The following is a 19002-nucleotide window of genomic DNA, read 5'->3' on the forward strand; positions in this document are numbered from 1 at the left end:
AATATTCTGATCCCCCTCATATCCTTCGATCTCTTTAGCCCCAAGAGTGAAATCTAATTTCTTCTTGAAATCACACTGTTTTGATCTCAGCTACTTTCTGTGGAAGTGAATTCCACACACTCACCACCCTCTGCGTGAAGAAATTTCTCCTCACCTCAGTTCTAAAAGGTTTACCCCCTATCCTCAAACTATGACCCCCTAGTTCTGGAGTCCCCCCACCATCAGGAACAATCTTTCTGAATCTACCCTGTTAGAATTTTATAAGTTTCTAAGAGATTCCCTCTCACTCTTCTAAATTCCAGTGAATATAATCCTAATTGACTCAGTCTCTCCTCATATGACAGACCTGCTATCCCAGCCTGATAAACCTTCACTGTACTCCCTCTATAGCAAGGACATCCTTCCTCAGACAAGGGGGGGAACATAGCTCTGCTGATGTTGAAGACTACAGGGGAGACCCTAAGCAGGGCTCATAAATTGTTTAAAGTTTATTTATTAGTGTCACAAGTAGGCTTACATTAACACTACAATGAAGTTACTGTGAAAATCCCCTAGTTGCCACACTCCAGCACCTGTTCAGATACACTGAGGTAGAATTTAGCACGGCCAATGACCTAAACCCGCATGTCTTCCAGACTGGGAGAAAACAGGAGCACCTGGAGGAAACCCATGCTGACACAGGGAGAACTGCAGACTCTGCACATACAGTAAGCTAAGCCAGGAACCGAATCTGGGTCCCTGGCGCCGTGAGGCAGCAATGCTGCCCAAATTGGGTATGCAAATGGGGGAAGAAATTAAATGTAGACGTGTGCTAGGCAGATTGTGGAAGAGACAGAGTTACTATTTTCTCCCTGAGGGGAGTGAATCTGTGGAATTCTTTACTGTAGAGGTTGGGTCTTTAAATATATTCAAGGCCGGATTTTTAATGAGTGAGGGAATCAAAAGTTGTGGGGGGGAATAAGGTGGGAAAGTGGAAAAGGATTCTTACATCAGATCAGTCACAATCTCATTCCATGGCGAAGTGGATTTGATGGCTGAATGGTCTACTTCTGCCCCCAGGCCTTGTGGTCTTATTCAATTCTCAGAGGTCAAAGCAAATTTAGCAAGGGTGGAGTTTAAAAACAGCGAGGGTATATTGCAGTTGTATAAGGTGCTGGTGAGGCCACACCTGGAGTACTGTGTACAGTTTTAGTCTCCTTACTTGAAAAAGGATATAATGGCACTGGAGGGGGTGCAGGGGAGATTCACTAGGGTGATTCCAGAGTTGAGAGAGTTGGCTTATGGGGAGAGAGTGAGTAGACTGGGGCTATACTCATTGGAATTCAGAAGAATGAGGGGAGATTTTATAGAAACATATAAGATTATGAAGAGATTTCCACTGGCGGGTGAAACTAGAACTAGGGGGCACAGCCTCAAAATAAGGGGAAGCAGATTTAGGACTGAGTTGAGGATTTTCTTCACACAAAGGGTTGTGAATCGGTGGAATTCCCTGCCCAGTTGAGGCTACCTCATTGAATGTTTTTAAGGCAAGGATCGATAGATTTTTGAACAGTAAAGGAATTAAGGATTATGGTGATCAGGCGGGTAAGTGGAGCTGAGTCCATGATAAGATCATGATCTTATTGAATGGCACAGAACACTTGAGGGGCCAGATGGCCAACTCTTATTCCTAGTTCTTATGTAAAGCTAACCTCAACAAGGGTGACTGTGAAACTATCATCATTTGTCGTAAAAAAATCCCCATCTGGTTCACTGATGTCCCCTCTAGGGGAAAGGAAATCTGTTGTCCAGAACCCCAGAACCACCGCCAACGCATTCCCCCCCCCTCCCCCGCCAACACACACACACACACTCACACATATAGTAATGTGGTCAACTTTTAACTGCTCCCTTGGGTACGTGCCCTTAGCCAGACACTCAGTTCAAGAGACAATTAGGATTGGGCAAAAAATGCTGGCCTGGCTCATCAACACCCCCACCCCCACTGCACACCCATGAAATTCGAAAACATGTAGATTTAAGGAGGAAACTAAAAGAGGTCCTTGGGTTACTCAGGATGTAGCTACAAGTTTCTTTGTGTCCAAACCACCAACAACCTGTTCTGGTCCTTCCATCACGATGGTATTGTTAAGAAAGCCCACCAACGCCTCTGCTTTCTCAGGAGACTAAGGAAATTTAGCTTAACCGCTACGACTCTCACCAATTTTTACAGATGTACCATAGAAAGCATTCTTTCTGGTTATATCACAGCTTGGCATGGGCTCCTGCCCTGCCCAAGACTGTGAGGAACCACAAAGGGTTGTGAACATAGCCCAATCCATCACACAAACCAGCCTCCCATCCATTGACTCTGTCTACTTTTCTAGCTGTCTCGGCAAAGCAGCCACATAATCAAGGACCTCATGCACCCCGAACATTCTCTCTTCCACCTTCTTCCATCGGGAAAAAGTTACAAAAGTCTGAGGTCACATACCAACCGATTCAAGAACAGCTTCTTCCCTGCTGCTGTCAGACTTCTGAATGGGCCTACCGTGTATTAAGCTGATTTTTCTCTACATCCGAGCTATGACTGTAACACTACATTCGGCACCCTCTCTTTTCCTTCTCCCCTTTGTACTCTATGAACGGTAAGCTTCGTCTGTATATTTTTCTCAGCATACCAGTACATAAGCCATTCATGTCATCAGATATGATTGGACGCAGGCACAGCACAAAATGGAGCCCTGTTCTCATCTGCTGAAACCGCTGGATTGTCCCAGGGTTACGCTGAGGTGGCTTCCCTCCAATGCAGGATGTCTTCATGACCTTGTCCTTCCCCCCTGCCGCAGCACTGATCTTCTCAACAAGCTCGAGGAGGCCAGTGGGTCTGTCACTGAGCCCGAGATTGTCTGATCTGCTCAGTTCCTTCAAGCCACTGTCCCTCTGCCGAACCTTCCTTTTGTGGTCTTCCACCCTTGCCGCCCTGAACTCGTACCTCTCTCTAGTGCCCCACTTCGGTCTTTCCTCTCCGAGTTCCTCTTGTCCACTTCCTGAGCCTCACCCTGATTCCCATTTCCCACCATTCTGGCTCTGTGTCCCAGTAAATGTTGTCAAAGCTTCTCCCTATTTCTCTCTCTTGTGTGTTGTGTGTGTGTCTCTCTCTCCTTTAAGAGTAGAATAGAATCCCTATCATGCAGAAGGCCATTCAGTCCATCATGCTTGCACTGACAACAACTCCACACAGGCCCAATCACTGTAACTCCACATATTTACCTCACTAATCCCTCTAACCTACACATCCCAGGACACTAAGGGGCAATTTAGCACGGCCAGTCCATGTAACCTACACATCTTTGGGCACTAAAGGGCAATTTATCATTGCCAATCCATCTAACCTGCACATCTTTGAACAGTAAGGGAATTTGGCATGGCCAAATCCCCTAACCTACACATCTTTGGACACTAAGGGGCAATTTATCATGGTCAACCCCCTTAACCTGCACATATTTCGACACTAAAGGGCAATTTAGCATGGCCAATTCCCCTAACCTGCACATCTTTGGACACTAAGGGGCAGTTTAGCATGGCCAATCCACCGAACCTGCACAGCAATGGCCTGTGGGAGGAAACCGGAGCACCCAGAGAAAACCCATGCAGACTCGGGAAGAATGTGCAGACTCTACACAGACAGTGACCCATGGCTGGAATTGAACCCGGGTCTGCTGTCTCTGTGAGACAGCAGTGCTAACACCATGCCTCCCTCCAACAAAGAAAAATCCCCTTCACCTTGCAAACCCCTATTCCCTCCCTTACCCCTCCCACATCCTTGCTGCTTCCCAAATCCGTGCCCAGCCTCTCCCATGTTCGAATCCCCCTCCAATCCAGTTCCTGCCCAAGCCATGGTATCCAAATGACTCTTGTCAAATTCACAGATGAGATCCCGTGTGACTGCAATGGGAGTAAACTCTCGACTGCCTGCGGATCTTTGACACATCACCCCCTCCTCTGACCCCCATCCCTCCTCCTGATGCCTCTCCACTGTCACTCCCTCAGCTGCTCCCATCCCATCTGTCTCATCACAGCCAGAGATATACAGCAATGGCTTCCCTCGGGTTGACACAATTCGTTTGTTAACTCAGCATCACCTTTGACCCCAGGCTTGAGGTTTCCGACCTCACGTCTGCTCCATCACTAACTCTGCCCATTTTGCACTCCCATAACGTTACCCCCACTCTGCCAATCTCAGTTAATCTGCTGTGGAAGCCTTCGTCTGCACCCGTCACCCCCTCTATGCCCGACTATTCCCTCGCTCTCCCAGCGGCTCCACCACCTTCAACCCTCTGGAAAGTTCACCTCATCCCAAACTCTGTTGTGCATCTCCATTCCTCCAAGGGTGGTACGATAGCACAGTGGTTAGCACTGCTGCCTCACAGCACCTGGGACCCGGGTTCAATTTCTGACTTGGGTCACTGTCTGTGTGAAGTTCGCACATTCTCCCCGCGTCTGCATGGATTTCCCCTGGGTGCTCCGGTTTCCTCCCACACCAAAGACGTGCAGGTTAGGTGGACTGGCCACGCTAAAATACCCCTTAGTTCAGGTGGGTTATGGGGATAGGGCCTAATGGGATTGTTGTTGGTGCCAGCTCGATGGGCCAAATGGCCACCATCTATATTGTAGAGATTATGTGAGTCCCCATTCACACCTCATCCCCATGCTCGCTGACCCACACTGGCTCCCAGTCCAGAAACACGTCCATTTCCAAATTCTCATCCCTCCATGGCCTCCTGACCACCCCCCGCCCCCTCCTCTCCCATCATCCTCGTGGGCAAACTGTAATCTCTGCACTCCTCCAATCCCAGTCTCTCGAGCACCCCCCAATTCCCATCGCTCTGCCACTGGCGTACTGCGTTCAGCTGTTGGGGAGGAGGGCACCCTAAGCTCTGCAATTCCCTCCCTAAACCTCTCCTCCCCTCTCTGTCTCCATCTCTCTCTCTCTGCGTGTCTCTCTCTCTCTCTGTCTCATTCTCTCTCTCCATTTTCTTTCTCTATCTCCCTCTGTTTCCCTGTTTTTCTCTCTCTATTTTTCTCTGCCTCTCTCCCTCTTTCTGACTCTCTTTGTCTCTCTTTTTGTCTTTCTCTTTTGTCTCTCTCTCTCCCTCTGCCTCTCTCTCTCCCTGTCTCTCGCTCCTTATTTCTCCCTGTCTCTCTCTCTCCCTGTCCGTCTCTATCTGTCTCTCTCTCTCTCCCTGTCTCTCTTGTTTTTCTCTGTCTGTCTTTCTGTGTCTCTCTCTCTCTTTCTCTCACTCTTTCTGTCTCTCTCTGTCACTCTCTCTGTCTCTCTCTGAGTCTCTCTCCCCCTCTGTCTGTCTCTTTCTCTCTCCGTGTCTCTCTCTCTTCCTGTGTCTCTCTTTCTGTCTCTCTCTGTGTGCCTCTTTCTCTCTCGGAGTCTCTCTCTGAGTCTCTCTCCCTGTCTTCCTGTCTCTCTGCCCTTCTGAATCTCCCTGTCTCTCTCTCTTGTTCTGTCTCTTTCTCTCTCCTTGTCTGTCTCTCTCTCTCTCTCCGTCTCTCTCTATCTGTCTCTCCCTCTCTCACCATGTCTCTCTCTCCCTGTCTCTCTCTTTTGCTCTCTCTCTGTCTCTCTCCCTGTCTTTCTCTCTGTCTTCCTATCTCTTTGTCTCTCTGCCTCTCTCTGTGTGTCTCTCTCTCTATCTGTCTGTCTCTCTCACACTCTCTGTCAGTCTCTCTCTCTCCGTCTGTCTCTATCTGTCTCTCTCCCCATGTCTCTCTCTCTCTCTCTCTCTCTTTTACTCTCTCTCCGTCTTTCTCTCTCTCTGTCTTTCTCTTTGTCTCTCTGCCTCTCTCTCTGTGTCTCTCTATCTGTCTCTGTCTGTCTGTCTCTCTCATTCTGTCTCTATCTGTCTCTCTCTCTCCCCGCCTCTCTCCCTGTCTTTGTCTATTTCTCTGTCTCTCCCTGTCTCTCTATCTCTCTCTGTCTCTCTCTCTCTTTTGCTCTCTTTCTGTCATTCTCTCCCTGTCTCTCTCTCCCTATCTCTTTCTCTGTCTATCTCTTTGTCTCTCTGCCTCTCTCTCTTTCTGTTTCTCTCTGTCTCTCCCTCTGAGTCTCTCTCCCCGTCTCTCTCTCGTTATCTCTCTCTCTCTCCTTGTCTCTCTCTCTCTCCCTGTCTCTTTCTCTGTCTGTCTATCTCTCTGCCTCTCTATCTCTTTCTCTGTCTCTCTCTCTCTCTGTCTCACTCTCTCTGTCTCTCTCTCTTTAACATACTTCTTAAAACTGATATCTTTGACTGAGTATTTAGTCAATGTCCTAATATGGCCCAAACTGTCTCGGGGTCAAATCCTTTGTAGTAACACTCCTATAAAGGACCTTGAGTTTTAGTAACTGAAAGGTGCTATATTAATGTAAATTTTTATTGTTGTATAGGACCCCTGTTTATTCAAAGGTGTAGGCTCTCCATGTTTATAACTTTTCATTCCCAGGGTTGTGGGCGTGGCTGGCCAGCCCCAGTATTTACCCCCCAATCCCTAATTGCCCCCTTGAGAAGGTGGTGCCTGAGCCGCCATCTTGAACCTGCTGCAGTCCCGTGTGGTGTAGGTACACCCACAGTGCTGTTAGGGAAGGGGTTCCAGAATTTTGACCCAGCCACAGTGAAGGAATGGCCAATATATTTCCAAGTCGGGATGGTATGTGCGTGTGTGTGGGGGCGGCTCGGAGGGGGGAACTTGCAAGCGGTGGGTGTTCCCCATGGCACCTGCTGCCCTTGTCCTGCTAGGGGGTAGAGGTGGCAGGTTTGGGTGGCGCTGTTGAAGGAGCCTTGGCGAGTCGCTGCAGTATATCTTGTAGACGGCACACACTGCAGCTGCTGTGTGTTGGTGGCAGAGGGAGTGAATAAATAAAGAACAAAGAAAATTACAGCACAGGAATAGGTCCTTCAGCCCTCCCAGCCTGCACCAACCATGCTGACTGATTGAACTAAAACCCCCTGCCTTTCTGGGGACCATATCCCTCTATTCCCATCCTATTCATGGATTTGTCCAGGTGCCCTTTATGAGTCGCTAATGTATCTGCTTCCACTACCTTCCTATGTGTGTGTGTGTATATACGTATACATGTGAGGCAGCGCTGCAAATGTATACCATGTTGAAGATGGGTGGTTAGCATGTCAATTGAGTGGAGGGGGCTGCTTTGTCCCAGATGGTATTGAGCTTCTCGAGTGTTGTCAGAGCCCTGAGTGGGAGAGATTCCATCACACTCCTGACTTGTGCCTTGCAAATGGTGGACAGGCTTTGGGGGGAGTCAGGAGGTGAAAAATTAAGAAGTTTATTCATTAGTCACAAGTAAGGCTTACATTAACACTGCAGTGAAGTTACTGTGAAATTCCCTACTTGCCACACTCTGGTGCCTGTTTGGGTCAATGCACCCTAACCAGCACATCTTTTGGACTGTAAGAGGAAACCGGAGCACCCTGAGGAAAACCTCGTAGACACGGGGAGAACATACAGACTCCACACAGACAGTGACCCAAGTTGGGAATCGAACCCGGGTCCCTGATGCTGTGAAGCAGCAATGCTAACCACTGTGTCACCACAGGATTCCCAGCCTCTGACCTGCTCTGGGAGCCATAGTATTTATATGGCTGTGTCCAGTTCAGTTTCAGGTCAATGGTAGCCCCCAGGATGTTGATAGTGGTGTGGGGGGTGGGGGGGGGAATTAGGAATCGCGAATGGAATTAAGTGCTTGAATTAATTGAACAATATAAATATATATATTCACAGGTGGAGTGTGCGGAGGGAGTTTAATTCTTGGCGATGGAGGAATCATCGGACCAGCCCCGCTGGCTGTCCCACCATGCCCTGCTAAGTAGCGGCCCAGAGTCCCTGTTGCACTACCCTGAGGAGATGCCTCTGCCACCGACCGCCAGTGAGGCTGACGTCTTCCTCAGCGAGGGTGAGGGCATCCTGACCCAGCCCTACTACACAGGCCCTATGCACAGCCGGACTCTGGGGAGTTACCGACATGGTGAGTGTGACCATGGCCCCCACGCCCCCATCTTCCCCCGCTCCCAAAACCACCACCCCCTGACCACAAAAATCTCCACAACTGTTCGCCTCCCGTCAGGACAATCCTTACCCCCTTGGCCAAGTGCCCTGTCACTGTCATGGTGCACAGTAAGATCCCACAATGCAAGATATGTGACCGTCAGCCCTTAATGGCCACCTACCCACCCTCCCGTCCATCCCCGCCACTGCTAGGACCCATCAGTCTCCAGTGGAGGTCCAATCAGATCACATGTTCCATGGATCCAGCATTAGATTTGGAGAGGCTGCAGTTCTGACAGTCTGCCTCTAGGTGTCTGTAGCAAGCTCTGCCAACGGCATCTGATCTGGTAAACACTGCAAGTGGTCCTCACTGATGTTTGCTGCACTCACATGCAGACTGAGTCCTTTGGCTCCTGTCTGTCCTGGCAAGCTGCCCAGTGTCCACCAGCAGTGCAGGCCCACATGGTGCTGTTACTGCACTGGGGGGTGGGTGGGGTTTGGGAGGAGGGGGTGGTGTCCTTCACTGACATCTTTCACACAGGATACAAAGGGTCACCCTTCCCTCAGGCCTCAGGTGGTGATGGGGGTGGGGGAGAGGAGAGAGTGAGCAGTGAGGGGGGTTGGGGGGCATGAGGGGGGGTGCAAATTGGCTGTTGTGATTCCGACAATCCAGCAAAGACTCATTTTTAGAAAGAATAAATTTCCTGGGTTGGCTGGGAGACATTTTATGTTAAAATCTCTGGGAAAATCCTTCTGGCAGAAATTCCCATGAAGGAGGAAAGAGAAAATCCAATAAGTGTGGAAGGCCAAAAAAAGAAGCTTCTAGAAGGTTCAATTTGAAATTTTCTGCCTCCCTTCCCTCCAGCCCCGCTGGCCTTTCCAATGGGGTACAGAAAGTTCAAAGTGCCTGTCAATTCAGTAATTTGTATATATGTTACAATTTCCTGACCGTTTGCAGTTTATCTATAAAACTAATCAGCCGCATTTGATAGATAAAGCCTGTTCTTCCGCTCCCACAGTTCCTGACATCCCACAGACAGAGGCTGCTTGTGAGAGAAAGTGAGAGAGAGCAAGAATGCATGAACCCCAGTTCCCGCTCTCCCCTTCTCCCCTTCCTAAGCTGTTTCGCAGACAGTGTGCAGGCTATCCGAAGTGTAGTCAGTCCCCTGCTCTAATGTCGCAAGTTCCACAGTCAATTTACACACAGGTAGCTTCTCCAGACTCCCGATGTGACCAGGAGCCAATCCTCCTCCATTCCTTATTACACTGATATTACTGAGGGGTAAACGCCTGACATGAGGGCAGTGGAGACCCTCCGACAGTGCGGTGCTCCCTCAGCACTGACCTTCCCACAGTGCAGTGCTCCCTCAGCACTGACCCTCCCACAGTGCGGCGCTCCCTCAGCACTGACCTCCCACAATGCGGCACTCCCTCAGCACTGACCCTCCCACAATGCGGCACTCCCTCAGCACTGACCCTCCGTCAGTACGGTGCTCCCTCAGCACTGACCCTCCCACAGTGCGGCATTCCCTCAGCACTGACCCACCCACAGTGCGGCACTCCCTGAGCACTGACCCTCCCACAGTACTGCGCTCCCTCAGCACTGACCTTCCCACAATGTGGCACTCCCTCAGCATTGACCCTCCAATAGTGCGGCGCTCCCTCAGCATTGGCCCTCCGATAGTGCGGTGCTCCCTCATCATTGACCCTCCGACAGTGTGGCGCTCCCTCAGCACTGACCCTCCGACGGTGCGATGCTTCCTCAGCACTGACCCTCCCACAGTACAGCGCTCCCTCAGCACTGACACTCCGACAGCACGACGCTCCCTGGGCGCTGACAGTGTGCACAGCCGGACCCTGGGGAGTTACCGACATGGTGAGTGTGACCATGGCTCCCACAGCCCCATCTTCCCCCGCTCCCAAAACCATCACCCCTCAACCACAAAAATCTCCACAATCGTTCACCTCCCATCAGGACAATCCTTACCCCTATGGCCAAGTGCCCTGTCACTGTCATGGTGCACAGTAAGATCCCACAATGCAAGACATGTGACCGTCAGCCCTTAATGGCCACCTACCCACCCTCCCATCCCCGCCGCTGCCAGGAGCCCATCAGTCTCCAGTGGAGGTCTAATCAGATCACACATTCCATGGATCCAGCGTTGTATTTGGAGAGGCTGCAGTTCTGACAGTCTGCCTCTAGGTGTCTGTAGCAAGCTCTGCCAACGGCATCTGATCTGGTAAACGCTGCAAGTGGTCCTCACTGATGTTTGCTGCACTCACATGCAGACTGAGTCCTTTGGCTCCTGTCTGTCCTGGCAAGCTGCCCAGCGTCCACCAGCTGTGCAGACGCTCCAACAGTGTGGCGCTCCCCTTCCCTTGTAGGGGATATCTTATAGAAACATATAAGATTATGAAGGGAGTACATAAGATAGAAGCAGGGAGGTTGTTTCCACTGGCAGGTGAAACTAGAACTAGGGGACATGGTCTCAAAGTAAGGGAGAACAGATTTAGGATTGAGTTGAGGAGGAACTCTTCACACAAAGGGTTGTGAATCTGTGGAATTCCCTGCCCAGTGAAGCAGTTGATGCTACCTCGTTGAAGATAGATAAATTTTTGACAGTAAAGGAATTAAGGGTAATGGTGAGCGGGTGGGTAAGTGGAGCTGAGTCCACGAGAAGATCAGCCATGATCTTACTGAATGGCGGAGCAGGCTCGAGGGGAAAGATGGCCAACTCCTGCTCCTAGTTCTTATAGTGTCATAGAGATTTACAGCATGGAAACAGTTCCTTCAGCCCAACTTGTCCATTATGTTCAATTATTTCTCCAATTCCCCATTCCGAGGGTGAATCTGCTCCCCCCCCTCACTTTTGGACAGGGTCTTCCAGACCACAACTTTCTACCTCAATTAAAAAAAACTCTTCTCCTCTTACTCTCTCTGGCTCCTTTAATTCTTCAACCTGTGTCCCCCACCAGGCCCCAGCCCCTCCACTTACTGACCCTCCTGTCATTGGGAACAACAAATCCTTATCTACTTGATCAAAATGCTCCCCACCCGCCCCCACTTCATGAATTTGAACGCCACGATTAAATGTCCTGTCAACCTTCTCCACTCTGAGGGGAACAAACTGCAGGCGGATGAATTCCCTCAGAAACCTTGCAGAAACATTTTGCCCCCTTTGACCTTTTCCGTGATGGTCCCCATGCCGACTGCCCTCCTCTTAGCAAACAAACCCAGATGGAGCCAGTCCGTCAATTTGGTTTCAATTGAAGCGTTGCTGCAGAAGCCTGAACCTTTCCTCTGACCTCTGGGAAGCTCTCTCGCAGAACATGGCTGTCGTTTACTCAGTCACATCGTCAATGATAGGGCTGTACAGCATTGGGGCTGTGAGTATCGCTGTCTTGTTGGCAAAGAGCTGATTGTCGAAGGTGGTGACAACAACGTTTGTGAGGAATGATGGTGGAACTTGACCCAGGCAGTCAGGGAAGGGTGCCGAGTTGGGCGCGTCACCACCAATAATCCAAATGCCCTCGTACCCTCGGGAAACCTGGGTTCAAATGCTGCCATCAATTTAAATTTGATCAATAAAATCTGTAATTACAAAGCTAGTCTCAGTAACAGTGAGCGTGACAACTATTATCGATTGTCATATAAACCCATCCTAATGTGTAATAAAGGAAATCTGCCGTCCTTACCCCGGTCTCAGTTGACACTGTGGTTAGCACAGCTGCCTCACAGACACCAGGGACCCAGGTTCAATTCCAGCCTTGGGTGGCTGTGTGGAGTTTGCACGTTGTCCCCGTGTCTGCGTGGATTTCCTCCGGCTGCTCTGGTTTTCTCCCACAGTCCGAAGATGTGCAGGTTAGATGGATTGGCCATGCAAAATTGTCCCTTACTGTCCAAAGATGTGCAGGTTAGATGGATTGGCCATGCTAAACTGTCCTATAGTGTCCAAAGATGTGCAGGTTAGATGGATTGGCCATGCTAAATTGTCCCATAGTGTCCAAAGATGTATAGGTTAGATGGATTGGCCATGCTAAATTGCCCCATAGTGTCCAAAGATGTGCAGGTTAAAGTTCATTTATTAATCACAAGTAAGGCTTACATTAACACTGCAATGAAGTTACTGTGAAACTCCCCTAGTCGCTACAATCTGGTGCCTGTTTGGGTCAATGCACCTAACCAGAACGTCTTTCAGAATGTGGGAAGAAACCGGAGCACCCGAAGGAAACCCACACATACACAGGTTGAACGTGCAGACTCCACACAGACAGTGACCCAAGGCTGGAATTGAACCCGGGTCCTTGGCGCTGTGAGGCAGCCGTACTAGCCACTGTCCACCGTGCAAGTGGCTTGGCCATGCTAAATTGCCCCTTAGTGTCCACAGGGAGTGGTTGAGGTGAGTTGTGTTGCTGTGTTTAAGGGAAGGAAGCTAGATAAACAAACCAGGGCGAAAGGAATATGAGGATATGAGGGATAGGGAGATAATATAGTGAGTGGGAGGAGGATGGTGTGGGGGTATAAACACCAGCACGGAGCAGAGGGGATGAATGGCCTGGTGCTTTAAATTCTTCAGTTTGATTGGTTGGGCTCTGAAATCTGATGTACCCCTCGCTCAGGCCTCCCTGCCTGTACTCTGCAATTAACCCTCTTCCTCCACACCCCCAACCCCTGCCCAGTTCATGGGAAGATTCGCCCAACTTACTACAGCCTTGTCTGGATACCAAACCCCTCCACAGCGCCCCTCACACCCCATCAGTGCAGCTACTGCTGCCTTGCCCTCATCTCCAACAGTGCTCATTTGAGATGAACCTAAGCACGTCTTCTGGGGATCTGTGTTGACTTCTTGTTTTCTCCCCCAGTGTGAAGCAACAAGCGACAGCTCAGAAACCACAGTTTTGGCAGTTGTGGGGTGGGGGGTGGTGGCTGTTGCAGGATCCAGCCTTGCCCTGTTTTTTCCAAGTTGTTTGGGAGAGGGGGTTATGAGGACAGATTGAGTGGAATGGGCTCATTCTTGAAGTATCATATCCAGTACTGGGCGCCACCCTTTTGGAAGGATTTGAGGTTTTTAGAGATAGTGAGAATCAGATAGAGAGAGCGAGAAACTGAGAGGGAGAGCGAGAAACAGAGAGAGAGAGAGCAAGAAACAGAGTGAGAGTGAGAAACAGAGCGAGAGTGAGAAACAGAGCAACGGCGAGAAACAGTGAGAAACAGAGAGCGCGAAACAGAGAGAGCGCGAAACAGAGAGAGCGAGCGCGAAACAGAGAGAGCGCGATACTGAGCAAGCAAGAAACAGAGAGACAGCGTGAAACAGAGAGAGCGAGAAACAGAGTGAGCGAGAAACAGAGAGAGAGAGAGAGCGAGAAACAGAGGGTGCACGAGAAACAGAGAGAGACAGAGCGAGAGTGTGTGGAAAAGATTGAGGAGAACGGTTCCAGGGATGAGTGGACTTCAACTCTGTGGGTAGATTGGGAGAAGTTGGGAATGTTCTCCTTGGGAGAAGAGAAGGCTGAGAGAAGATTTGATTGAGGGGTTCAAAATCATGAGGGGAGGGATTGGGGTCCGGGACAGAGTAGAGAGGGAGAAACTGTTCCCACTGGTGGGAGGATGGGGAACCAGAGAGGGACACAGATTGGAGGTGATTGGAGAAAGAAGTGACGAAGACACGAGGAGAGAGTTTTTCACACAGCGAGTGGTTAGGATCTGGAAGGCACTGCCTGAGAGCGTGGGGGAGGCATAGTTATTGAATTTAACATCACAGAAAGAGGCCTTTCCGCCCATTGTGTCGGTGCTATCCATCAAGCACCTATCTATTCTAATCCCTTTTCCCAGCACTCGGTCAGTAATCTTGTACTCTGAGGCATTTCAAGTGCTCATCTAAATCCTTCTCAATTGCTGTGAGGCTTCCTGCCTCTCCCACCCTTTCAGGCAGCGATTCTCACCACCCTCTGGGTGAAAAAGTTTCTCCTCAAATCCTCTTTAAATCTTCCACCTCCTGATCTTAAATCTATCCCCCTGTTTGCTGACCCGTCCACTAAGAGGAAAAGTTTCTTCCTATCCACCCTGTCTGTGTCCCTCATTATTTTGTACACCTGGATCAGGTTCCCCCCTCAGCCTTCTCTGCTCTGAGAAGAACAGCCCCAGTCTAACCAGCCTCTCTCCATCGCTGAGACAATGAGCCTGGGCCTCTGGGGATTACCCGACCACTGCCCACTGCATCACCTTCCCGCCACAAGGTTTTAACCTACTTATACAAGGCACTAGTTATTCCTCAGCTAGAACATTGTGTACAGTTCTGGGTACCACACTATGGCAATGATGTGAATGCATTGGAGAAAGTGCAGAAGAGGTTCACAAGAATGGCTCCGGGGTGGAAAACATCAGTTACAAGGACAGATTTGGAGAGGTTGGGACTGTTCTCCTCGGAGAGGAGAAGACTAAGAGGAGATTTGATCGAGATGTTCAAAATCATGAGGGAACTGGACAGATTAGAGAGAGAAACTGTTCCTCTGAGTAAAGGATCGAGAGTGAGAGGGATGCAGATTTAAAATGAAACAGATGAGGGGAAGTTTTTCCGCACAGGAGTGGTTCGGGGTCTGGAACGCTCTGCCTGGGAGTGTGCTGGAGGCCAGGTCAGTTGAGGTGTCCAACAGGGCATTAGATGATTATTTGAGCAGATAGAATGTGCGGGGGGTTCAGGGGAAAAGGCAGTGGAACGGCACTAAACCCTGATGCTTGTTTGGAGAGCCAGTGCAGACACAATGGGCCCAATGGCCTCCTATGCCTGTAACAATTTTGCAAATGGTCTTATCTTTCCTTCACAGGCCGCCAGATGTACTCACCCCACCTTCTGAACAGCCTGCAGTGGATGGAGAGTGGGCAGACACTCAGTCACCCGTACAATGGGGCCTGGTCGACAGTTGGGGCCTACGCCAAGGCCTCCCTCCCGTTGTACCAGACCTCTTCTGGCCTAGCCTCACCCCACCCCCACGGCCAGCACCTCTACGGCTTCGCACCGCCCCCGAAGGAGGTCAGCCCCGAGCCAGGCCTGGAGAAGGACAGCCCAAAGTACCTGGAGGCCATGAAGATGGAGAGAGAGAGCCCCCTTGGCTCTGGCCTCCTGCCCCAGGGCCAAGACGACCAGCTGGGCCTGGGTAGCCACTCCCAGGTCTTCAACGGCAGCTACTACCAGTCGCCGGGGGCCTCCATCCTAGAAGGACATTCGACCCCACACAAACACAAGCTGTCGCTGTCACCGTGTGGTAAGATCTGAGAGTGAGACAAGCCAGCTGCGGGATGGGGTGGCGTGCTGTGGAATGGGCAAGATCTGCAGGGCCTACTGCCTGCCCTCCGTAACCGTGGCAGTGGATTGGGTTAGAGCCTATACGGGCCTACAGCCTGCCCTCTGTAACTGTGGCAGTGAGCTGGATTAGGGCCTGTTGGGGCCTACAGTCTGTTCTCTGTAACTGTGGCAGTGAGCTCGGTTAGGGCCCAATAGGGTTTGTACAATGCAGAGCTGGGACAAGATGAGGGCCCTATTGCTTGAGGCTGGGGAGGTATTTTATGTGCTTATTCCCACAATTCCAGAGCTATGGATAGCAATGTGCTGTCTGCAGGAAGCTCAGTGACCACTTGGTGCATATTAAGCAGACAAATGAACACATCACCCTTTCTGTGGAGTTCGCTTGAGAGAGAAATGTAAGGGGACAGGACTCCAGAGATGGTTCCCTGTCCAGCGCCGACTCCCACTGACCCCCAGTGCCGCCTCAGCACTGATCCTCCTACAGTGCGGCGCTCCGTCAGCACTGCCCTTCCACTGCACAGCGCTCCCTCAGTACTGATCCTCCTACAGTGCAGCGCCTCCTGAGCACTGACCCTCTAACAGTGCGGTGCTCCCTCAGCAATGACCTTGTGACGATATGGCGCTCCCTCAGCACTGACCCTCCCACAGTGCGGCACTCCCTCAGCACTGACCCTCCCACAGTGCAGCGCTCCCTCAGCACTGGCCCTCCCACGGTGCAGCGCTCCCTCAGCACTGACCCTCCCACGGTGCAGCGCTCCCTCAGCACTGACCCTCCCACGGTGCAGCGCTCCCTCAGCACTGACCCTCCCACGGTGCAGCGCTCCCTCAGCACTGATCCTCCCACAGTGCGGCGGTCCCTCAGCACTGATCCTCCCACAGTGCGGCGCTCCCTCAGCACTGATCCTCCCACAGTGCGGCGCTCCCTCAGCACTGACCCTCCCACAGTGCAGTGCTCCCTTAGCACTGACCCTCCCACAGTGTGGTGCTCCCTCTGCACTGACCCTCCCACAGTGTAGCGCTCCCTCAGCACTGACCCTCCCACAGTGCTGCCCTCATATTAAAGCCTTTCTTTTGTCCTCTCTACCCTCCACCATACCTGTCTGATGGCAGAAGCATGGGGGCAATCCCCTGGAGTCATGCCCCCGAGTCTGGCTGACTGTATCCCAATGTGCTTCCTTTCAGAGGCTCGGGAGTGTGTTAACTGTGGAGCCACGGCCACTCCCCTGTGGCGGAGGGATGGGACCGGACACTATCTCTGCAATGCCTGTGGCCTCTACCACAAAATGAACGGCCAGAACCGACCACTCATCAGGCCGAAGAAGCGTCTGGTGAGTATCCCAGCATGCACTGTATAGGCTCAATGGCCCTCCACGTGTTACTCTCTCTTCGATCCTGGGTGGGAGGCAAATCTCCATCCCATTTGCATCCTGGAATCCCATGGCTCCAGGGCTGAAGGCTACTCTGCCCCTTCTCCCCCTGCTAGCCTATTCAAAAGAGGTGTCCAGTTGGGCTAACTCCCACCCCACCCTCACCCTCCACTCGTTTGGAGTACGTACCCAGTTGTATTTCTCGGCGCTGGTCACCAACAACCATGCAGTGCCTCCCCGCTCACAACTAGAGGAGGAACAGAGAAGGCCACTCTGCCCCTCGAGCCTGCCTTGGTCCCTCATTGAGATGGGAGCTCCTTATTTTCCTTCTCACTCCACTTCCCTGTCGCCCTACCATCCCATTCCTGCCCCCCCACCCCAATCTCCCAAAATATTCCACCAAGTTCTACCTGGAATCTAGGCCACAAACTGAACATCTTCTGGGATAGGGGAAGGTCCGTTCCCGCAAACTATCCCCAGCCCCATGCCTGGCACTGGGCATTTACAAACCCTGCACCCACTGGGTCCTGAACTACAGCCTCAAATGAACTCTTCCTCTGTATTTACTCAATCAAAACCACCCTTCTCCCCCTCGTGATAGTGATGGCCTCATTAAACCTTTCCCTTTAACCTTCTCAGCTTTAAAGGAGAACCATCCCAGCTCCCCCCAGTCTCTTTCCATGTGAACAGATGCTCCCCCCACCATCTCTCAGATCCTGCGGGACGGTGGGGCAGGAGGGGTTAGTGGTTGGTGGTGGGCATGCAGGAGGGGTGGGGGTCACTGGGTGAGGCCAGCATTTGTTGCCCATTTCTAATTACCCTCTTGAACAGAGTCTCTGGCTCGGGGCTGTTTCCAAAGGGGCAGTTACGATTTGACCACAGTTCTCTATGTGCGCGTTGGGGGGAAGGGTCTGGAGTCACATGTAGGCCAGACCGGGGTAAGGGCAGCAGAATTCCTTTACCCCTAAAGGGGGATATTAGTGAACCAGATGGGTTTTTACGACAATCGAATATTGATTCACGTGCCCCATGACTGAAACTGGCTTTATAATCCCAGAATTTGTGAAGTGAATTTAAATTCCACCAGCTGCCCTGGTGGGATTTGAACCCGCATTCCCCATTAGCCCTGGATTACTGGTTCACTGACATTAACACCTTCTCTCTCCAAAAGTGGGCCCAATCCAAAGCCATAATGTCAAAAAAAAGCCATTTTAAAGGTTACAGGGAAAGACAGTGAGGGGAAAACTTGTTCAATGTCTGTCTTATTTCTCTTGTTCTCTCTCTCACCCATCCTCGATTCAGATTGTCAGCAAGAGAGCTGGCACGCAGTGTGCCAACTGCCATACCAGTACCACCACGCTGTGGCGGAGGAACATTAATGGCGACCCGGTCTGCAATGCCTGCGGGCTGTACTACAAACTGCATAACGTAAGTGTGAGTCCCCTACGCTTGTTCGCTCACCCTCCCTTCCATCACCCCTCCCCGTCCACAGTGCCAGAAACAGGCCATTCGGCCCCTCAGCTGGTGTTTCCCCAAGACCAAAGTTAAAGTTTATTTATTAGTGTCACACGTAGGCTTACATTAACACTGTAATGATGTTGCTGCAAAAATCCCCTAGTCTCCACACTCTGGCGCCTGTTCAGGTACACTAAGGGAGAATTTAGCATGGCCAATGCACCAAACCAGAACATCTTTGGACTGTGGGAGGAAACCGGAGTACCCAGAGGAAACCCACGCAGACACGGGGAGAAGGTGTAAACTCCACACAGGCAATGACCCGAGCTGGGAATTGAACCCAGGTTCCTGGCACTGTGAGGCAGCCGTGCTAACCACTGTGCCACCAGCCTCCTCCCCCCCACACTCCCTATATCATCTCCCATATCATTTTATTCCTTTCTCCCTCTTGTGTTTAACCAACTCCCCCCACTCCCCCATTAAACACATCAACACCTCAATCACTCTCTGTGGGAGCAACTCTCCCCACTCCCTGTGGGACCGACTCCCACACTCTCCCTGTTCCCTGTGTAAAGATCTTTCTTCTCAATTTCCCTGATAAATTTCAGGATTATGAATCCAGAGACCTAACTGCTCTACGCCCATACTGAAGCTTTCTTAGTGGATGAACCCATCTTGAATATGAGCATTCAAAGGATCTCACCCTGATTTTCCATATTCCACATTTCATATACTGACAACACTCCCAGGACAGGTACACAGCACGGGGTTAGATACAGAGCAAAGCTCCCTCTACACTGTCCCCGTCAAACACTTCCAGGACAAACTCAGCACAGGGTTGG

The 19002-nt window shown here is 51.1% G+C and overlaps 1 protein-coding gene across 2 annotated transcripts in view; it reads left to right on the top strand.

The window, feature by feature from the left end:
• LOC145353026 (GATA-binding factor 2-like) overlaps window positions 1–19002 on the top strand; it is a 28952-nt gene that overhangs the window by 7434 nt on the left and 2516 nt on the right. The window contains exons 2-5 of one of the 2 annotated variants that reach the window (XM_080203333.1): window positions 7771–8014; window positions 14860–15297; window positions 16521–16666; window positions 18008–18133. In XM_080203333.1, coding sequence (XP_080059459.1) covers window positions 7804–8014; window positions 14860–15297; window positions 16521–16666; window positions 18008–18133 — 921 coding nt within the window. In that variant the 5' untranslated portion in view covers window positions 7771–7803. Of the gene's footprint in view, window positions 1–7770; window positions 8015–9897; window positions 9911–14859; window positions 15298–16520; window positions 16667–18007; window positions 18134–19002 lie in introns of those variants that run through there. The other variant, XM_080203334.1, reaches the window with a different exon arrangement.

The sequence above is a fragment of the Carcharhinus amblyrhynchos genome, chromosome 15 (assembly GCF_965287045.1).
Source record: "Carcharhinus amblyrhynchos chromosome 15, sCarAmb.v2.hapA, whole genome shotgun sequence".
NCBI classification, from domain to species: domain Eukaryota; kingdom Metazoa; phylum Chordata; class Chondrichthyes; order Carcharhiniformes; family Carcharhinidae; genus Carcharhinus; species Carcharhinus amblyrhynchos.